The following is a 20,853-nucleotide window of genomic DNA, read 5'->3' as shown; positions in this document are numbered from 1 at the left end:
AATTGGGCCCTAAAATCTTTATTTCTTTAACAAAAAACCTATTAATGTAACTGTTTTATCTTTAAAGAACAAAATGTAAGGTTCTATGTTTGATTCCTATTTATTTATATTATATATTTATAAATGTGGTTATATATGATTAACACCGTGGATATCTGGTTTATAGCAGCACAGGGTTGTTTGAGTGGTTTATATGATAATAATTATTAATTAATTAAGGCGTTGGATCGGTCAAGTGAAAAGTTCTTCCTAATCCTTTTTGGACGTTTAAATTTTTATTTATGTTGTTTATGAGAATCTCTGTATTGAGAGTTTGAAATAAGTTTACTGTTCATTTTATTGTTGTTCTGTTTTACTTTTAATTGTTTCATATTCAAAATAAATATATATTTTAAAACGTTTAGAAAATACTTCAAACCAGTCGATTTGCATTTAAAAAAAAACTTTTTTCACATCTAAAAGAAACAAGGCGTTGGAACAGACTCATAAACCAAAACGATTAAATAAGAAGATTAAAAATAAAAATAAATAAAAGTATGTATATGTATAAAAACATCTAATCAGGTAACGTAACAAGTAACTACAGCTGTAAATAAATGTAGGGGAGTAAAAAGTACAATATCTCCCTGGGAAAAGTAGTAAATTAGTTATAAAATGTAAACACTAAAGTAAAGAACTACCTCAAACCTTTACTTAAGTACAGTATTTATTATTAGTATTTCAGTAATGAACTTAGTTAAATTTCACCACTGGCTTTAAATGAATTAAATGTTTCCTGGAGCAGTAAAAAGATCATCACGGCTCTTCTGTGGTCAAATCTATATTTTCATGTTAATTAATAAGCTGACGTTTTGGAGATAATTGGCTAATAAATAAAAGTATGTATAAAAAAATCTAATCAGGCAACGTAACAAGTTACTACAGCTGTAAATAAATGTAGTGGAGTAAAAAGTACGATATTTCGGATTAGTTATAAAATGGAAACACTTAAGTAAAGAATTACCTCAAACCTTTACTGAAGTACAGTATTTCAGTAATGAACTTGGTTAAATTTCACCACTGGCTTTAAATGAATGAATGAATGAAAAAGCTCTGAAAACAGCCTGAGAGAGATCATCGCGGCTCTTCTGTGGTTAAATCTATATTTAAATGTTCATTAATAAGCTTGGAGATAATTGGCTCTGCCCAAACATGAAGGAGCCAGTGCACATGACGAGCTGTGATGTATTATAAATAAAGAAGCAGACGACACAACCTTGTTTAAGTTTGTCATGAACAATAATTCTTTATTTCATTAAAAAAAACATGCGTTTAACAGACATTTCTTGTGATGTAACTGTATGAAGGAGTGTGTTTAAAGAATAACCCTGACTGTACTCACTCACACGGGCCTCTCTGTCCATCCTCCCTGCTCCACTGATTTCTCCTAAACACACAAACAGAGATGGAAAAATAAACTATTTCAACATTTAATGTCCCCTCATCTTTGTATGGATTGGTTTGAGTCCCTGCTGGGTGCACTCAGTTTCTGGACTGGAGGCTTACTCAGGTGTTGAGGTGTCGGACCGTGAAGAGCCGTCACTGGCAGAGCTGTGCAGGATTCAAAGAGGAGGAGAGCCACCGCAGCATCAACGCCTCCCCTCCCCTCCTCCTCCTCTTCCTCCCCCAGTTAACGCGGGGAAAAGGTTCCCGTCACATCAGAAACATCAAAGCGTGGCTCTGGATCCCTGAGGAGGAAAACAGGAGGAGGGAGGGGATGAAACAGGAAATAGGTTAAAAGATCAAGGGAAATAAGATTTTGTCTGAGAAGGTAAACAGCATTTCAAACTCGGGAGGAATTAATAAACTATGTATTATCCTTCCGCACTTCTGTACTTTTAACGCGATAAACGACATCGACAATCTCTGTGACAAGAAAACATCCATATATCTGTGTGTGTGTGTGTGTGTGTGTGTGATGGCTGCTCGTCGTCTCACAAAGCAACACTGATAAAAGTGAAAGCAATCCTGTAAAGATTTGGTGACATCTGGCGACAGATGTCTCACCTGACCCGTGCTCCTGCCTCATGATACTTCACTACGCGCAGTAATCCCGCCCTACTTCATTCACTACGCAAGAAATGCCAAATACACACAAAAAAAAGGGTTGAATTAACTTTAAGTTTCACGGTTTTCCATCTAAACAACGGGTTTGCAAATTTGCTTTTGTGTCTAGTAAATATCGTAAGTAATTCCCCTGAACAAAGACTGTAAAGATTAATTAGCACTTGTTAATTAAGGCCAAAGAAATAATCAGTACGAGCACGGCTGGAATAAATTCCTCCGTCTAGTTTAAGGCAAGTTCATGTTTACTATCAGTTTCTTCATTATCACAAAATCCAGATCAATTCAAATTTGTGAAATGACTTGAGTATAATTAGGTTAATGTGATTGCTTAATTAATTTAGTGGCTCTAAGAAGAAGAAGCATATTTTGAGGATAAAGTAAAATGTCAATAATATATATATATATATATAATCCAACAAGGTGCTAAACTGTTTGAATCCTAAAGTCTAATTAAGAACATTTGATTTTTGTTTTGTGCAAATTAATGAATTAATCAAGTAGGAACGTAATACTTGTTTGGTAATTGCCTAATCAATCTTACTGATAATCAGAGATAGTCAGAGTCAGTTTGGCCTCAAATTAAAGAGCGTCTCACACTCCTCCCTTACTTTAAAGAGGCAGAAACATTTAGTCCGAGCCTTCGACTGAGCCATGAGGAGGAACGAGCATGTGACCCCACGAAGGGAGACAACGAAGCCTCAACTGGAGATGTGTGCATCACATTAACGGCTCAGGAAACAGCGAAGTGAGTGATTTTAAACTGGACCTGAAGAGATTTGATGCTCGACGTGTGCAGAGGCAGTCAAGGCCTCATATAGATCGATATGGTCGACTTTTAACTGCTTAGGAGAAATGTAAGCCATCATTTTAAGAAGAGAGACTACGACAAATGCATTTTAAAAAGGTTTTAAAAGAACAGACTATCAGTAACGCGTTGGCTCTGTAATCAGTAGAGGATGAGTTAAGTGTAACACACTGAAAACACCATCTACCAATCTATTGTTTCCGGGCAGATTGAGACGCACGCACAAATGTTAAATCGAGTAGTTTAAACTAAACAGAGAAAATACTAAGACTGCAATATGAGGCTCTACTGTCTTCTCTAATTGACTACACAAGGAAACAGTTTCAGGGTCAGTGAACAATTAAAACACGCGGATGTAAACAGGAACATCCACGCAGGTTGAAAGATGCAACCTCTGTGTGGAGATTCCTTCATTAAGGAAACACTTTTCTCTTTGTAGCTACAGTTTAAATCCCTAATTTTAAACATTACTGACTTGTTTAACTACAGCACAGAGAAATATCTGTGGATTTTAATGCCACCTGTGAAAAAGTTAACTTTTCTTTACAAAATGGCAGCATCTTCATAAAAACTAAACGCATTATATTAAACTAGTTACTATTTAAATACAGTAAATTAACATATTTAGGCCCTTTTATACTTATTACCTGTTGCATGGTAACAGAAAACTATTTTAGACCAAATGAGAAACTGACACTTTGCTGGATCAAATCCTTCCCTATGATTTTTTTTCTCCTTTTATAAAATTATTAGCGTATTAAAATAACGATTGAATATTTCCCTCAAATAGCATAACTCTACAAAATGCATCGAACGTTCGAATGCTATGTACAGATGATGACTACGGTTCAGGGCGGCGGTGCAACAAACAGTCCAAGGATCAAAGGAAAGCAGAAATAAAAAACAACACAGTTTTTCAAACTCAGATTTTTATTAAGTCAGTACAAGTAAAACGAAACTGAAGTCGAGTATCTTCATCCCCTCCAAAAATCCACTTCTTCTGTGTCGGTGATGGGAGGCAGAAAAAAAGAACTCACACTCCTCTCTCTCTCTTTCTGCGAGTAGACATGTGCCGCACTGCTTCAAGGAATTTAACGAGACGTGAAACTATCGCCGGAGAGATCTTAACGCACTGGTGGAGAAAGCATCGCTTCACAAATATGAAACACTCGGAGTTGGAACAGTGAAACGTAATTTATTTCTAAAAATGCTAACGAGTATTGTAGGAACATAAATTCTTTAACACACACTCTGTTTTTCTCACCCAGAGGGATTTGATTTAAGTTGATGTTTTACCAAAAGCTACTGGAAAACTGCTGATGTGAAGAGAAGCGCTCCAAACTGGAAAACTAAACAACAGCAGAAACATTGCACCCGCTACATTCTTTTGTTTCTCTCTTAGCAAAAATATCGTTAACTTAAACTTGAGCGCATGCACTCACGCACACCGTGCACACACACTCTGGCCTTTATCAAACTCCATTACATATTTAATGCAATGCTTCATACTGGAGCAAATAACAAAAAAAAGTGAATTATATAGATATCCACCTCTTATTTTCTTTAATCTTCGGTCTTCACTCTTCAGTTCAGCAGCCCTCTCAGAGCCTCCGATGTCTTTTACATCTCCTCGTGTTCTCCTCAACATCCTTTATTCTTCCCCTTTCACGCTTTTTCTTCTGGTAGCTGCTGAATTTATTCTTCTTCAGTATAACCTTGTCTCGTGATTGCCCCCCTCAGTATCTGCACTATTATCCACCCTGGTTTTCAAAGGTCTCTCATGGCAGGGTGTGGACCTCAACACTGAGTGAATAGCAAGTTGCTGAATAGTCTTAAGCCCCGCCCCCAGCCTTCATGACATCCACAGTGACTTAAGAGCTCAAAGCTAAATGTCCAGTCAGTACCGTGGGGGTAGAAAAGGTCTTTTCGGGGGGAACATCGGACCAGGATTCCTGACTCCTCTTGGAGCTGGGTGTTTGCCTCTTAACCTTGGATCGGGGCCTTGGAAGCGAGGAAATGGTGCACGTGGGGGTCCTCGGGGGTGTGGGTGGTGTCCTGGGTGGTGTCCTGGATGGGGAGGCTGATGGGGAAGCCGATGTGGCGGCCGATGTAGAGGCCGAAGTGGAGGCCGAAGTGGAGGCCGAAGTGGAGGCCGAAGTGGAGGGCGTAGACCAGGATGGCGCATTTCAAAATTAGGTGGTGGTGGCGGTCTCCTTGGTGTGTAGTGCAGAGGAGGGGGGCTGTGCCGCTGATAGTCGCGGACGTAGTAAGGGTCCTCTGAGGGTGAGAAAGGGGGAGTGAGGCGCTCTCTGGGGTAGGGGTGCGGAGGGCTGCCTTGCCTGTAATATGGATCGTCTTGGTGGAGGAAAGGGTCGTTTTGAAAGAAAGGTGCATCACGTCGACGGAGCTCATCCTGGTAATGCAGGTCCTCTGGGTGAGGGTGAAAATCCTCAGGGTGAGGAGGGCCGGGTCGGTCATGTTCATACAGTGAATCATCAGCATGAGACATGGATTTGTGTTGATGGTCGTGGACCACCATCCCACTGATGATACTGTCACCTCTGGCCCCAGTCACTTCCCCTGGGCCTGCACTAGGCACTGGCTGCAGCTCTCCCGGCATCCTCAAACTGCTCGGAGGAGGAGGGGCTTCAAACATAGTAGGGAGGGGAGGCAACTGTGGGACAGGAGGGAGGGTGCTTCTGAAGAAATCAAGGGATGCTGTGGGACCCTGCTGGGAGGCCAACTGTTGAGGCTCCAGAAAGTTCTCTGTTTGGTATGGATAAAGTCCTGAAGCCTTGTTGTCTCCAACACCTCCGGGCGCTGCTGCATTGTAGCCTCTGGGATGCTGAGAGTTCCCCTCTGAGTAAGTGTTGCCATACCAAACACTTTCACTCACCCCCTGAAAGCCTTCCATTGTCGGTGTGCTACCGACACTGCCTGGGGCTCTTTCTATGGGCACTGGCCCTCCTGTTTGTGCAGAAATCTGCTGGTAATGTGCAACAGGTGGAGTGATCCCGTGCTCTGACATCTGGTAGACCTGCCCATTCTGAGCCACACTTGGCTGCAAGTGAGCTTGCTGTTGGGGATTGCTGAGGTTCTGCTGACCACTGCTCTGGTATGCCACAGGAACCGTTTCCCCAATCGCTAACTGATTTGTGTTGGTAGCGTACGGGACCCCCACAGGCTTGTCCATGATCTCATCTTGAGTTGGGGTGCCTCCGCCCTCATCTCGCACTGGGGTCCCACCCTGGGTGTCTGTCCCAGTTACTGGGCTGAGGTTATCCCCTCCTGACACTGGGATCGTAGAAAGACCCAAGCCAAATGCATTGAAAGCAGGGTTCCCCTGCAGGAAGCTGTGGATTTTAGACTCTAAACTCTTAGAAGACAAGGACGGTTCTGGTTCTGGTTCTGGCTCTGTTGTCAAATCCATGTCTCTATGCAGAGCCTGGACGAGGGCAGAAGCAGGGTTGAAAGTCTTGGGGGGTTCTTGGGAGCTTTCGCTCTTCCTTGCAGTGGAGCTGTGTGAAGAAGCCACAGGTGCAACAGAGAGGAGAGACGGGCTCTGAGGGGGTACTGCTGATGCAGATGTGGATGCAGGAGAGGGAGGAATCTTGCTTTTACTGGAGGAGTCTGAGGAATCATTTTGAGCTGGGCTGCTCAGAAGAGAAGTGATGCCTAAGTGAAGAAATGAAATATACAGAAATATATTTTAGGAAACCTTGTGGCGTTGAATGCAATGCAAAATGGGTACATGATACAAAATAAAGTTTTTGTTTTCAAATTAAACAAAGGACTCCCTATTCTCACCCTCAAGGCTGCCTGGGCCCTGGACTTTGGAGAGAGCACTGAGGAGATCTGCAGGACTCACATCCACCTTTGAGAGGAGGTTTACCAGTGAACTGGCATCCTGAGAGATCAGAGGGGCAGCAGGTGTCGTCTTCATTGAGCCGCTAGAAGGGGAAGCTGCAGGAGGACTCTCCACTGATGGTCCTTTGAGACAGAGAGGGACATTCACTTAAATTGTTAATCACCCTAACTGATCATTGAGATGTTAAGCGCTTTAACATTTTAGATTTCAGAGAAATAAGAGCTATTACAGGAAGATGCTGGGACATAAAACCACATTAATAGTCAAGAGGAAATATATTCTGTGGGGCATCACAAGAGATTAAAGTGATATTATTCCCACTGCACACTTCAATTTGCAAAGTTAGTTCTGTCTTAGTAGATGTCAAGAGACAGCATTCAATCATCAGTACTAAGATCCACATTATATTGTTTCACTGTTTTTACAATTTATTTTATTCTGAAAGAGTGGTTTTATTAGTTGTAATATGATGATAAATAGCCACCAGAACTCACCTGTGTTCTTCATGACTGAGTTTAAACTGTTAAGGATGGAGCCAATTTTACTCAGGTCAACACCTTCCACTGCTGCTACAGGAGGGGCTACAGCAACGGGAGCCGCTACGGCAACGGGAGCCGCTACAGCAGCGGGAGCCGCTACAGCAACGGGCGCCGTTACAAGAGGTGCGACCGGTGTGACCGGTGTCTTGGTTGCCACTAATTTTTCCGTTTTTGGAGGGGGCGCCTTTGGTCGGGTGGGGCACACATTCTGCTCCTCAACTGAGAAGAAAAATACAGTCGTGAGAGGGAGTTTGGATGCTATCAGATATGCACTTTATGTAATGAAACAAGACGACTATCGTTGTTTGACATTAGGCAACACAATTAATCTTCTGCAGACCAGAAAAGTCACTGCTAATAAAGGAAAAGAGGGAAATATGCTGCCAAAAACACTGAAACATAGTCCAGCTTTCTGTAAAAAAGTGTCCATCCATCTAAAAAATTAAGTTAGAAAAAGGTTTTTTCCAGTTAAAAGACAAAACTTTTTTTAATATGCTGACATTATAATGACAAATAATCTTATACTGTCTATAAGATATTATGCGTCATGTGGAAATAACGTAGGCTGCATAAAAGATTATTCTCATTTTCAATCAATTTGCTGATTATGTTCTCAATTAATTCATTAATCATTTTTGTTAGAAAACTGTTAAAGTCAAGTTCAATCATGGCATTCTGTTATTTCTGAATAGCAGGTCGCTGTTAGGGACAGTTCTGATCATAGACGCAGGAGGACAATTTTTAAATCAAAAAAATATTTGTGTCAAATTATTGGTTTCTTAAGTAAGTGGCCGTGTAATAAAAAGCGGGATAATGTTGAGCGAGCCTGTCATTATTGCGAATTAAACCCCCTCAGGGTGATTCAAGACCCTCTGTGACCTGCATCACCCTGTCCGGGTTCAATTCGTAATAACGACCAGCTCGCTCTACATTATCCCTTACTGACATATAAGGTAAGCTGCAGGTGTTGCAGCAACTAAAATTTGGATTAAAGTGCCCCAGTTAAATTGGCTGGGCCTGGACCATAAATTGGAAGAAATACTTGGTTTATTCTTCTTTTACATTTGACGTATCTGATTTAACTTTCTGTGAATTGTATTTGACCTGTATTCTTACATCTACCTCACATATATTGGACTAAGAGCTTATTGCTTACTGTTTATTGTTTGTTTGTTTGTTTTTATACTTTTGTTTTCATTTGCTAACAGTTTACTGGTTATCCTTTACTGTATTTTTTATACCTCCCTTGTGTTTTTGTAAGCTGCTGGAATCTTAATTTCCGTGCGGGAGTCATCCCAAAGGATCAATTAAGAGAAGTCTAAGTCTTCTCTTTGCTGAAAATGCTGTGTGTATATGTGTGTATAACGCTGCTAGAGGTATTTAAGTTAAAAATATAGCATTTCAAAACCACGCACTGTGCAGTCAGTCATTAAGTCATGATCACCAGCCACCTCCTTACCTATAATGCGAACGTTGTCCATTTCTTCCTCAGAGAGATCCATGTCTTCAACTTCACGGTTGTCATTCTGCCCGAGAGTCTCCGTGTGTTTGGGGGATCCTCCTGGTGAGGAAAGAGGGCTTGGCGCCGGTGGCTCTGCCTCATCATCCATAGCACAGCCATCAAGATCTGGATCGGGGTCTGCCAATTCCAGACCGTGAAAAGGGGACTCTGAGCCCGTCGGAGACGGTGCATCTGCAGAGGGTGACGGGATGGGTGAATCGTCCAGGTCTGGCAAGGTGGCCTTAAGGGAGTCCAGTTTACGCTTCAGGTGGGACACCCGGTTGGCAAACGTCTGGTAGGCCTTGAGAGGGAAGGTCATGGAGTGTCAGTAAATGAAAAGGACGGTTTTTATAGCAATTCAACTTACAAACCTGAAAATTATAAGAACCACGTAATACTTTCCACGTTGGTTCAGCACATTTGCTAATTTAAAAGAAAAGAGTCGATATATTCCGTGTGCTGTGTACTTCACCTGTCATTTCACATTTATTAACATAAAGTAGCATAACAGTGTCTCAGACAGTACTGTTTTTGCATCTTCCTTGTACATTAAGAGCTTTTATGCATCCACCGGTGTGCTTTCCATCTCATCTTAAATTGTGCTCATACTGCCAGAAAACATTTTTTTAAACTCATCAAATGACAACAGCAAACAGTTCAATGTCACTTCTACTCTCATTATATTTCTATGGTCAAAACATTATTTTCATTTTGTTCTTCATACATTCCCCGGTCCAAGGTGGTTGTCTGTAATAAAATGACTCCACGTCGGGCTGACAAACAATGCTGGCATCATTTCACTAAAATCCATGTTCATAAATTACAGGGATGGATCGGATGAACGAGGCCGATCCAGCATTTCGTTCCAGTTTTTTCTTTTTTATTAATATCATACACAGCAAGTTAATTAAGCCATTGTTTCTTGGGTTTCCGGCGACTGCTATATTTATTTTTGCTGCTAATGTAAATTTTGTTATTTGTTAAACAATAATAAGTACATTTATATCTGTGTTAATTTGTTACCCATTTTTATTTTTTTTAAAAAAAAGGCTAAATGTTTATGTCAAGCCTGACGCCTTCACTCACATGGCAAAGTATACGCTTCATTCATTCAACAGTAGGATTGGATTGGTATCGAAAAAACTGTTTTGGTGCATCCCTAGGCGTTATGGGGATTTGGTGTAAGCTATTAATAAATATATATATATATGAAAATACACAGTCACTCACATTAGCAACAATCTTGACCTCCTTGTACTGCATCTCGTAGAAGATATCTGCATTGTTGAGGGCCTCCATGAGAGGAGGCCCCGTTTTGATTTGTTTGTCAAAGAACTTGACAAACTCTTGTAGTTGCGCACTTCCTTCCTCAAAGTCCCTGGAGAATTTCTTTCCTCCGGCTTTATCTGTAAGAATCAAGCAGGTAAGGATGAACTTTTGAAGCAATGTAAGACTAGGAAAAGCACTGCTGACCCATCTGTGTGTTGCGTTTGGACAGACAGTAGAAGATGACTAAAGCAGGCACCTTTGAGTCTCTTGAGGGTATCAGAACTGCAGACGTCAATCCTCATAGCTGTCAGCTGCTTTTCTCTCAGGTCCAGCTCCTCCAGGGACTTCTTGTACTTGGCCAGTTCATCAAACAGTGCCTGGGGCTAAAGCAGGAGGAGCAGTCAGACGAACATAATGTTAGAATAAAGGGGGGAAAAGAGGACAACTACATAACTACTTAACTTCAAGTAAAAAAAAAAAAACATAATTAATTGAATGTCTCGCTTACCACAAACTCAGCGACGATCTTGGAGTGTATGTCTGCTTTACACTCAACTGGAGCTTTAAAAAAAAGAAGGAGAAATGATAATGATCAACCCCATGAAAGGTGTGAAACAATCAGTATTTGAATAACAAAATACAATCAATAAACATACAGTAGCTATTAGAACGAGATACTGCTACTAATAAAACCACAATATGTGCAAAGTCTGTTTAAAATGTGTTCAAGAAGTTATTAAAATTCAAGATAAAATTCTAAACTTGGTGTTAAGATGGGGTATTGATACAAATGCCAAAAGAAGACACTTACTCTTTTGCTCCACGGGCGTCTCAGGAGGGGACTCCTCTTTGACTAAGCTGCTTCGGAGCTCTGTAATGAGTGTCCTTGAATACACACCCCTCTCCTCCCAGATGGAAAGTATCCTCTCCACTGATTTTATTACCTTGGGGTCACCTTCATTGCTGGGGAAAGGAGAAGGAATGACACAGTAAGAACGAGGGAACGCATGGATTTATGTTGTTATGTTTTCTGTAATGACATTTTTTGTTTAAATTTATGTGTGAGGGATATCTCTGAATGAATAAAACAAAACACAAGGACAGAGGAGTCAGATAAAGCCAGGCAGAAAACAAAAGATGAGGTTGAAAGGAAGGAGAGGAAGAACAGAGCAACAGACACAAACATTATCACTGCATCTCACTGTGCATTATATCCAGACTGTCTGACACAATCAGACAGAGCCGAGTCCTCTATAAAACCACATCTCTACAAACGACTTACTTGACCAGCAGGAAGGCCTCAGGGAGCATCTCTGCGAATGCCGTACGGTAAACAATGGCATTTTTCCTTTTGCAGTTCTGGATGACATCGTTGGCGACGTAAAAAAGGTTGAGCCTGTGTGAGGTATCAGCTGTTAGAGGAAAGAGAGACACTGCGTTAGATTGAAGTTAGGGCAGAAAGTCTGCGGAGTCCAAATAACCTAGAAAAGGGCCTGTGTCTTTCAACAGTTATCACATTTTTGTACACTTTAGTTGTGCTGCAATTTATTGGTTGTTTTTATGATTAACTGACTAATTATCTACTTTGTAAAATGTAAAAAAAAATAAATGCATCCATCACTTATTATAAGAACCTAAACAAATTACCAGCAGCCAAACAAACAAAAAAAACAGTTTGGAGTGATAATCAGTCGGCGCGTTCACATGCACATCAGTAACCCGGAAAAGGCCTCACCCTGGTTAGGGGAATAATCAGGTTATTGAAGTTCCCCTCGTATACATGAAAGGGGGTTGAATGGGAAAATCACGGAGTAAATCGACCTCCGGTACAGTAGGTGGCGCTCCGCCAACATACAGCTGGACTGAATACAGCTTTTTTTCCTCTTCACCGTCGTCAAAATCACAAACAGACGACTTCTGGACAGAATTATGACCGAAACCGGTCTTCTTGGTTGTAATGTTTCTTGCCGTTGCGAAGTCCTCCCTCGGTTTAAAGGTAATGCTCTTTAATTGTTGTTTTATTCACATTGTTTTCAGCGCCGTTGCTTCCTGGTTTACTCTATTTACGGGTCAAAAGCCACCACCGCGGAGTGGGGAGCATGAGCAGACGAGAAACCCGATGGTAACCCCAGAACGCTGTTTACATGCGCTAATAATCGGGGAACTGAAGCAGTTATCTAGGTCTGTTAACCTGGGCACGAAAACCCCGATTTTACCCGGGGAACGGTGTTTACATGGTGTTTGAGAAACCAGGGTTTGCCCTTAACTCGATTATAATCAGGGTTTTTAAACTGCATGTAAACGCACTGAGTGAGAAAAGCAAATAAATCTTGGCCTTATGTTAAACTGTAAACTAGAGAAGGGTGATAATTCGAGATGATAGTTATCATCTTTCAATGGAATCATGTTGTGATAAAATCATATATCGAGATATCGTGATACACAATTATGTCATCTGAATTGATAATAACAGGCACATACTAACTGAACATTTTCAGAAAATCTGATGTGAAATATGCTTAGTTTATATTCTGCACTAAAGTTCTTCATAAAATGAGAAAATACTTTTTATTTGATGCACAGGAGAATATAAAAATAGACTTTACTATGTGGATATTTCATATAGACTATTTATTTATGGACTTACCAGAGAACATAAGTGATGTATATCATTATAGGGATATTAAACTCTCTATATATCAGACAATAACAATGAATTAATCACTCTGATCAAGACACATGCAGATGTTGACAATAACCACTGGTGAATTTTTAAAAAAGTGGCTGATTAACTCTCATCTGAACAACACTTATAACACGTGTTATATTATGGATCTAAAGTGACCAGAAGGCAAAGAGAGCATGCAGTCAATGTATATATGACTTTTAACTAACATCCAACGATCACCAGTTACTCATCATCACAATCAGAGAGCTTTAGAGAGAGGGAGTAAAATAATCGAGTAACAACATGATACACAAGTCCTGGTACGGACACTAGACCAATACTTTTATTTAAACTTCACTGACTTTACTTATATACTCACAGAAATAATCAAAGTTTTCAACTGCATTATGTAAATATGTCATCAAAGAAGGTGTGAGCAAAACTGAGAATCAAACCTTCTGTGCCAAATTTGGTCATTTAACAAATTTAGAAATGAGTGCTGGTCGATATACGTCATTTTATAACTTGATAGTATTTATCACCATATACAATCTTCTGGTAATTCAATAAATAAAAAGTACATGACATGCCCACATGATAATGCCTGTTTTTGTATTCTCCTGTGTGAATTTAATATGCAACAAATGAAAAACAAAGTATTTTCTCTTTTTATGAAGAACTTTTATGCAAAATATAAACTCAAAATATCTCACAGCAGATTTTCTGACAAATGTGATGTAGGTTGTTATAATCAGTTTAGATTAGGGCTGCCCCACAAATAGTCGACCAAAAAATGATTAGCAGACCAAAGTTTAATTTGTCAAATGGTCGAAGGGAAGAAAAAAAAAACATTCAGAGCTGTGTCTTGTCAAAATTATATCTAAAAATATATCCGCTGTTTAGTCGACTAATCGCTCTAAATGACGACTACTGGTCAACCGAGAAAATCCTTGGTCAAGGGCAGCCCTAATTCAGATTACATATTTGTGTAGCCGATATCTTGATATGTATCACGGTACGATTTCATTAAAACACGTCGAATTATCGCCAAACACTGTTAGAAACTGAACTATGAAAATAATTTCATCAGTGCTAAAAGTACTACGGTATAACAACCAGCCGAACAAATGCTAAATAAAAGCATTAATAGATCTGATTTAGGCTATTTATGCACTGCAATGCAATAATTCATTCACATTTCATCTAATCACATTTTAAACAGTAACTGTGACCAAAGGGTGAAACATCATATCCTCAAAAATAAAATAAAAAACAGTTTGTACTCAGACAATAAATTTACACAAAGCAGCATCGTGTCCATTGGCTTGCTTAAATCCTCCAGGTGATCCAGATTCTTACTCAAATCCTAAACTAAGACAAACAAAAAGCTGATGTAAACCATAAAAATAACCTATAGGTGCTCATGTACTCACAATGTCAGACGTTTGTATTCAAAACACCATCACTTTCAAGTTGTTGAAAGGCAATCGGATGGTTATGTTTATCTGATATTTCCATCCAGCAGAACCAAAGAACAAAACTAATTTTAGACTGTTCTCAAACTACATTTACAGTTTACTGCAAACCCCTTTAAACACAAACAGCACGCTGAGAGAAAGAGACAATAACGAGGCAAGGCCACCTCTCTCCGACACTTTCACGGAGTCTCCAGCCAACAAAACACATCAAAGCACATCAAAAAACAACATTTAATCAACATACAAAAGAGAGTTTCCTGCATAAATCACAATAAATGCAAGTGGCTCCATTTGATTTGTTTCTATGACAGAAACCAAACAGATTATAGTTGAAGGCTGGCACCAACAGGTTATTGAACTCTATTCAATTATTTTTGTTTTTATATTTTATACTGTATGCACACAACTAACTTGGATGAGGAAAGATTTTTGAGCTTGAATTAAACCTCTTTTGTGCAGATTTTGCACAAATATGACTATGAAAAGGTACTCCAAAGTCTGATTTATTAAACAAAAAGAGTATTAAACATTATTATACATAATACATACATGTTTTGTCAACATTGTCAACCATATCTACAAATGAACCCTGGGGAAATATGTCCTAAGAAAAAATAAAAAATAAAATAAATAGCTGAATAAACAATCAGTCAGCTGCTGACCATCTAAATAAAGAATGAATAAAACACACAAATGGCTTTATGACAATTTCGGCATTATATATAAGTATATTTTTCCGCATACTGGAAAACATAGAAGTGAACATCGATAGATAAAGATATAATAAAAGATAATATCAGCAAAAGAACTTGTTTTAAAGACAAAAGTGACGTCTTAATCGCGTTTTGTCCGACCGACGTAAAGATATTTAATTAACAACGATATAAATAAGAAGCATGACACCACAAATGTTCAGTATTTTCAGCTCTAAGCAGCTGGACATCACGTTCTATTCATTTAATACATTTAAGATAAAAACTTGAGATTTTAGAAAATGATTTAACAATGATTCATCGACCAGCACCGGGCCTCTTAAATACCATCGGTGTTGGACTTTATAAAACTACCGAAAAACTCAGATTTACAAGTCACATATTGTCATTTCATGTCGCAAAGACTTATGCAATAAATTGTTTTGAGTACGAATTATTATCAATCGAATAAACAGCTGTGTAACCAAGGGCAACCAGAACAAAGCGTCTCAGAAGACAACACCGTACTGCAACCGAGCACTGACGCACAACCTCTTACTGCAAAAATCCAACAACAGACTTTATAATCAGTCCTAAACGTCTCTTTACTCACATTAGAAGCACACGAAGCTTAAGTTACACAAAGCCAAACCAAAGAAAACAGAAGCAGACGACGACGATTTCTTCCAGACCTCAACTCAACAGAGCTGAAAAAAGCTGAATATCTGTATTCTGCTACAAAACAACAACCAATATATCGATCATCTGGCCGTAATCTGTAATAGTAAATACTACAATGATTTCTAACTTTGCAAATGCTCTTTTGTGCAGTGCCAAGGATCTTTTGAATTTCCACTCAATAAGTGATCAGAAGGTTAATTTTCATACTTCAGTCTTTGCATGTGAGTGGATTAGTCGATAAAAAGTCTATTGAATGGGTTCTGTTTGCATTTGCAGCATCTATCACTCCCTCTGCTACTGTAGCGTAAATCAAGGAAAACATCAAAAGTAGGGATGCAAATTATTTTCATTATTAATTGGTGTATTGGATATCTTTATGGCCAACTGAATTATCACTATGAAACACCTAAATATACAAATTCCTATCATAAGTTCAAGAGAGCAAACTAAACATGAGTCTACCTTTCCTCACAATCAGCAAATGTTCTGTTCTTAAAATAACATAACGAAAAATAATTAGGTCATGATTGGTTTAGGGAATTGAACCGTGACTTCATCAGCCAGTACACGACAAAATAATCCATCATCACTGTTACAAAAGATTATTTTACCTTCATGACTACCATCCTCACGACTGGCTCAGAGAAAAACACCACAGAGGTTAAAGGTTAAAGCGTACTTTAGTGCTGCAAATAATGTTATTAACTACAAGTAATCAATTTGCCAAAAACAAACGGATACCTGGGCTATGAATTTGGCACTTTTCTTGGGGCCAGGATACTTTTCCGGGTCGGTACTAACTCCAGTTTTGCGTCACATTTGAAGAGCGGTCAGGGACGCATAATCAAACACCCCCCTCAACAAGGACTTAAACATTTAGCTAAATTTGTCCTGTCAGCAAACGGGGCAACACCAAAGTCTTTGGGCAACACTAATTAACATTTAAAAATGTTTAAGCAATAAATAATCCCACTTGTAAGCAGCTAACAATATTATCGTCATTTAGCGAGGCTTCTCTACTTCCTACAGGGTTCCTACACCTTTTTCAATATCAAATTCAAGCACTTTCAAGCATTTAAAGGTACATTTTCATGCGTTTTAAGCACCTGACAGCTGTGGCAAACTACATATTTGTATACAGTATATACAGTTTATTCACTATACTTATTATTGCCCTTGATCCTCACATTGAATTAGATTTTTTTGTGTAACCAAATGATGTTTCGTGACAACTTTCTACAGAAGGAATTATTTCTACAGATTAAACAATCGTCAAAAAAGGTAATTTTTCATGCAGAAATGTCAGTCTCTTGAATATGGAGATCTTCTTTTCTCTGTTTTAAATCACATATGCCCTCCCATTTAACCAAATGTCAAGCACTTTCAAGGTCTTTATTTTAGATCCATGACTTTTCAAACATTGAGAACACCACACTCAAATTCAAGTGTTATCAAGGATTTCAAGCATCGTACGAACGCCGTTCACATCTCAATTAAGAAGGAGCGTGCATTTTAAACACAACAGTACAAACACAGGGTTTTTTCCAAACTAGGAGATATCTGTCGATTTGTAAGTAAAAAAAAAAATATATATATATATATATATATATATAGAATATCACAAGCTAGTTACTTGAGAACAGGGGTCTTTACCGTTTTACTACAAATACTGTATTAAACTGAGTTGCGTATTAAACTGAGTTGCATAATAAATTGGGTCTAACAGATAGAGTGGCCTGAAGCCTACATACAGCTTTTTATGGTGCTACAATACTAAGATATCACAATGATCATTATTAACTTATTCATGTATTTATTTATCATATGTTAACATTAAACAAACATTTGGAAAGCACATTGAATCCTTCAGCTCAGTTGTATCTATACATGGCTACCTTATCATCAACATTTTGTAAATGTATTTATTTTTTCACTATTTTATATTTGCTAATAACACAGTGCATTCATGCTCATGTATATTTTCAGACATATTTTTGAAATCTGGATTGTATTTGTTTATTTATTTATTTAGTTAGTCCATAATCATTTTTAAAAGTAATCCAAGCCTCACAAACAATTAGATCTTGGTAGTTTATTCATTTATTAAGTCGAAAAAATATTTTTTTAATTTTTAAAAAGTGATCCAAGCTTCACAAACAATACGATCTTGGTGTTTTATTCCGATTTTATTTATTTATTTAGTCCAAAATCGTTTTAAAAACTTTAAAAGTGATCCAAGCTTCACAAACAATTACATCTCTGTGCTTAATTTGGATTTTATTTATTAATTTAGTCCAAAATCTTTTTTTTTTAAAGTAATTCACGCATCACAAACACTTAAATCTTGATGTTTTATTCCGATTTTATTCATTTATTTAGTCCAAAATCGTTTTTAAAAGTTTAAAAGTGATCCAAGCTTCACAAACAATTACATCTCTGTGCTTAATTTGGATTTTATTTATTAATTTAGTCCAAAATCTTTTTTTTAAAGTAATTCACGCTCCACAAACACTTAAATCTTGATGTTTTATTCCGATTTTATTCATCTATTTAGTCCAAAATCGTTTTAAAAACTTTAAAAGTGATCCAAGCTTCACAAACAATTACATCTCTGTGCCTAATTTGGATTTTATTTATTAATTTAGTCCAAAATCTTTTTTTTTTAAAGTAATTCACGCTCCACAAACACTTAAATCTTGGTGTTTTATTCCGATTTTATTTATTTATTTAGTCCAAAATCGTTTTAAAAACTTTAAAAGTGATCCAAGCTTCACAAACAATTACATCTCTGTGCTTAATTTGGATTTTATTTATTCATTTAGTCCAAAATCTTTTTTTTTTAAAGTAATTCACGCTTCACAAACACTTAAATCTTGATGTTTTATTCCGATTTTATTCATTTATTTAGTCCAAAATCGTTTTAAAAACTTTAAAAGTAATACAAGCTTCACAAACAATCACATCTCCGTGTGTTATTCGGACTTTGCCCTGTCAAAAACAGTGCACGGGGCCTGACTCTGCAGGTGAACGGGTGTTAAAGCTACTCACACTTCCTCAAACACTTGATCCAGTGCCGCACGATCAGACTGTGGTACTTCTTGTTGTCGATGCACCAGGTCGACAGCCCTTGGATGGAGTCCATGGTGTTGGAGACCCCTCGAAACCTCCTCTCTAAAGTCGACTCCAGTGAACCGCCAGAAGCGGCTCGTGCTCCAGCTGCCATGTCCGGAGGAGCTCGCGCTGTGCTCTACCATTCCAAACACCAACTGACGTTAGCTGTGGGGGCTAGCATGTAGCTTAGCATGCTAGCTTAACGTATAGCATCTCAGCTAAAAATGTCACAAAAGCCAAATGTTCCGCTGTTCTGTTTCCCGTCACTTACTGCGGTGTAGAGGTTATCCACGGTGAGCTTATGTATCACAGCTAGTAGTTTATTTAACCTCACATTTAAGGCTAAAACTGAGCGCCTTGCGACATCTTGGAGGTCTGTGTTTACTCGTTGCTGGTGGAGCGGTAAAGGACACTTCCGCAACCACCACATGAAAATGGCGCCACCCTGCGACACGGAAGCTAATACTTCTTTTTTTTTTTTTTTTGTTTAAAAGATTCAGTAGATGCATTGTTTTTATTTTACACACTCACAGACACGTTTTTCTAAGTATAGAAATAATAATAACACACATTAAAATGTACAAAGACAGTAAAGCGTAGGGAAGTGAATGAATGATTAGAAAAACAAAAATGTAAGGGGGGCTTTTTTTTCTTTAAAAAAAAAACTTTATTGACGTGTTAAAACATAATATTACAAATTAAATTAAGCGAATGAGCAGCAAAAGGGAAGCAAAAAAAAACAAACGAACAAAGCAACAAAGCAAATGGGGTAAATACATAACTCACATGTTCAAAAGGGATAGGAAGAAGTTAAAGACTTTTCTGGTCCTACCCCCCTCTTATTTATTTATTTTAAATAAGTATGATTATTAATCATAAACAAAGTAAAAAATCAGTTTGAATAAGTCTGATATTTGGCTCGTGGGTTAAAACGAATCACAGCAAAACAAAAACAAAACAAGAGATAGAGAACAAAAACAACAATAACAACAACAACAAACGAACCAAAAACAGAAATCCAGTGCTCCAGCTCATAAGAATTAAATGTTTTGTCTTTAAAGAGTTGTTTTAGTTTTGATAAACTGCAATTCTTTCATCTCATCGTCACAGTTGTTCCGCAGCCTTTGTTGTAACAGTGAAGTTTTGCATTTGTTCTTATTGTTGTTTTTTAGAATATACTGGTTCCTCTTAACTTGTATTTGCTTTCTCTAAGTTGAAACAACTCCTGGATGCCATGAGGCAACTGATGATTATTTGCTTTGAACATTACTGGTTTAGTTTCATAGTCAATCAGATCAAAAAGGTGTTTTTAGTTCAATAAATAATAGATTGTATGTTCTCTGTAAGTTTGGTTTTATTCAATATTGCTATTGATTTAGATATTTTGGATTTGATAAGGCGTATGTGAGGTTTCCAACTTAATTTTATGGTGAGATTCTTTGCTGAGTTGGTCGAGGGTCTATTCCCAAAAGTTATAAATTTGGTTTTACTTAAATTCAGTGTGAGCTTTTTGTCGTCAAACCAGATCTTCATCCTGTTTAATAACTTTTCTGTACCCCTTCCAAGTTAAACAGAGTAAATTTGTATCCTCAGCAAAAAGAACAGAGTTGAAAATCTTTGAGACTTCACGTATATTATTGATGTGCAGTATGAATAGTAATGGCCCTAACACTGAGCCCTGGGGAACCCCACATGTGACTTGTAGCAGTTGTGATTCCTGATTTTCGACATATTGTTTCCTGTTCTGTGGGTAGCTGATAGCCGTGCCAGTGCGATGCTTCTAACACCATATCTTTGTTTATGTTTTTAATAAAAGTTTAAAATCAACAGCGTCAAATGCTTTTTTAAGTCAAGAAATACCCCCACTGCTTATTCTTTAATTCAATTCAATTTCAATTCAATTTTATTCATAGTGCCAAATCATAACAAAAGTTATCTCAGGACACTTTACAGACTAGGTAAAGACCACACTCTATGACTTATTTATGATTCATATAGACCCAACAATTCCCCCGTAGAGTACGGTGGCAATAAAAACCTCCCCTATTAGAGGAAGGAAGGTCAGACAGACCCAGCTCTGTGGAGGACGGACATCTGTCTGCACCGGTTGGGGAGGAAGAAAAGGAGAGAGAAGG

The 20,853-nt window shown here is 38.2% G+C and overlaps 1 protein-coding gene across 2 annotated transcripts; it reads right to left on the bottom strand.

Moving 5' to 3' along the window:
- Positions 1-1,305: 1,305 nt before the first annotated feature.
- Positions 1,306-19,106, bottom strand: rprd2a (regulation of nuclear pre-mRNA domain containing 2a). Of its 2 annotated transcripts, XR_014593458.1 has the most exons (12): positions 18,656-19,106; positions 11,371-11,500; positions 10,900-11,051; positions 10,597-10,649; positions 10,345-10,471; positions 10,050-10,225; positions 8,778-9,120; positions 7,274-7,537; positions 6,719-6,901; positions 4,463-6,586; positions 1,546-1,727; positions 1,306-1,426 (listed from the first exon to the last, which is right to left on the bottom strand). XR_014593458.1 is itself a non-coding variant. In XM_083925842.1 (10 exons), the coding sequence occupies exons 1-10, from the start codon at positions 18,828-18,830 to the stop codon at positions 4,809-4,811; spliced, it is 3,381 nt and encodes a 1,126-aa protein (XP_083781968.1). In that variant the 5' UTR covers positions 18,831-19,106; the 3' UTR covers positions 3,898-4,808. The 2 variants fall into 2 exon arrangements, 1 of the variants encoding a protein (XP_083781968.1); XM_083925842.1 differs by lacking the exons at positions 1,306-1,426; positions 1,546-1,727 and having other exon boundaries at positions 3,898-6,586.
- Positions 19,107-20,853: the final 1,747 nt, after the last annotated feature.

This window comes from Echiichthys vipera (assembly GCF_963691815.1).
Source record: "Echiichthys vipera genome assembly, chromosome: 13".
NCBI lineage: Eukaryota > Metazoa > Chordata > Actinopteri > Perciformes > Trachinidae > Echiichthys > Echiichthys vipera.
This window is presented reverse-complemented; position numbering and strand designations above follow the sequence as displayed.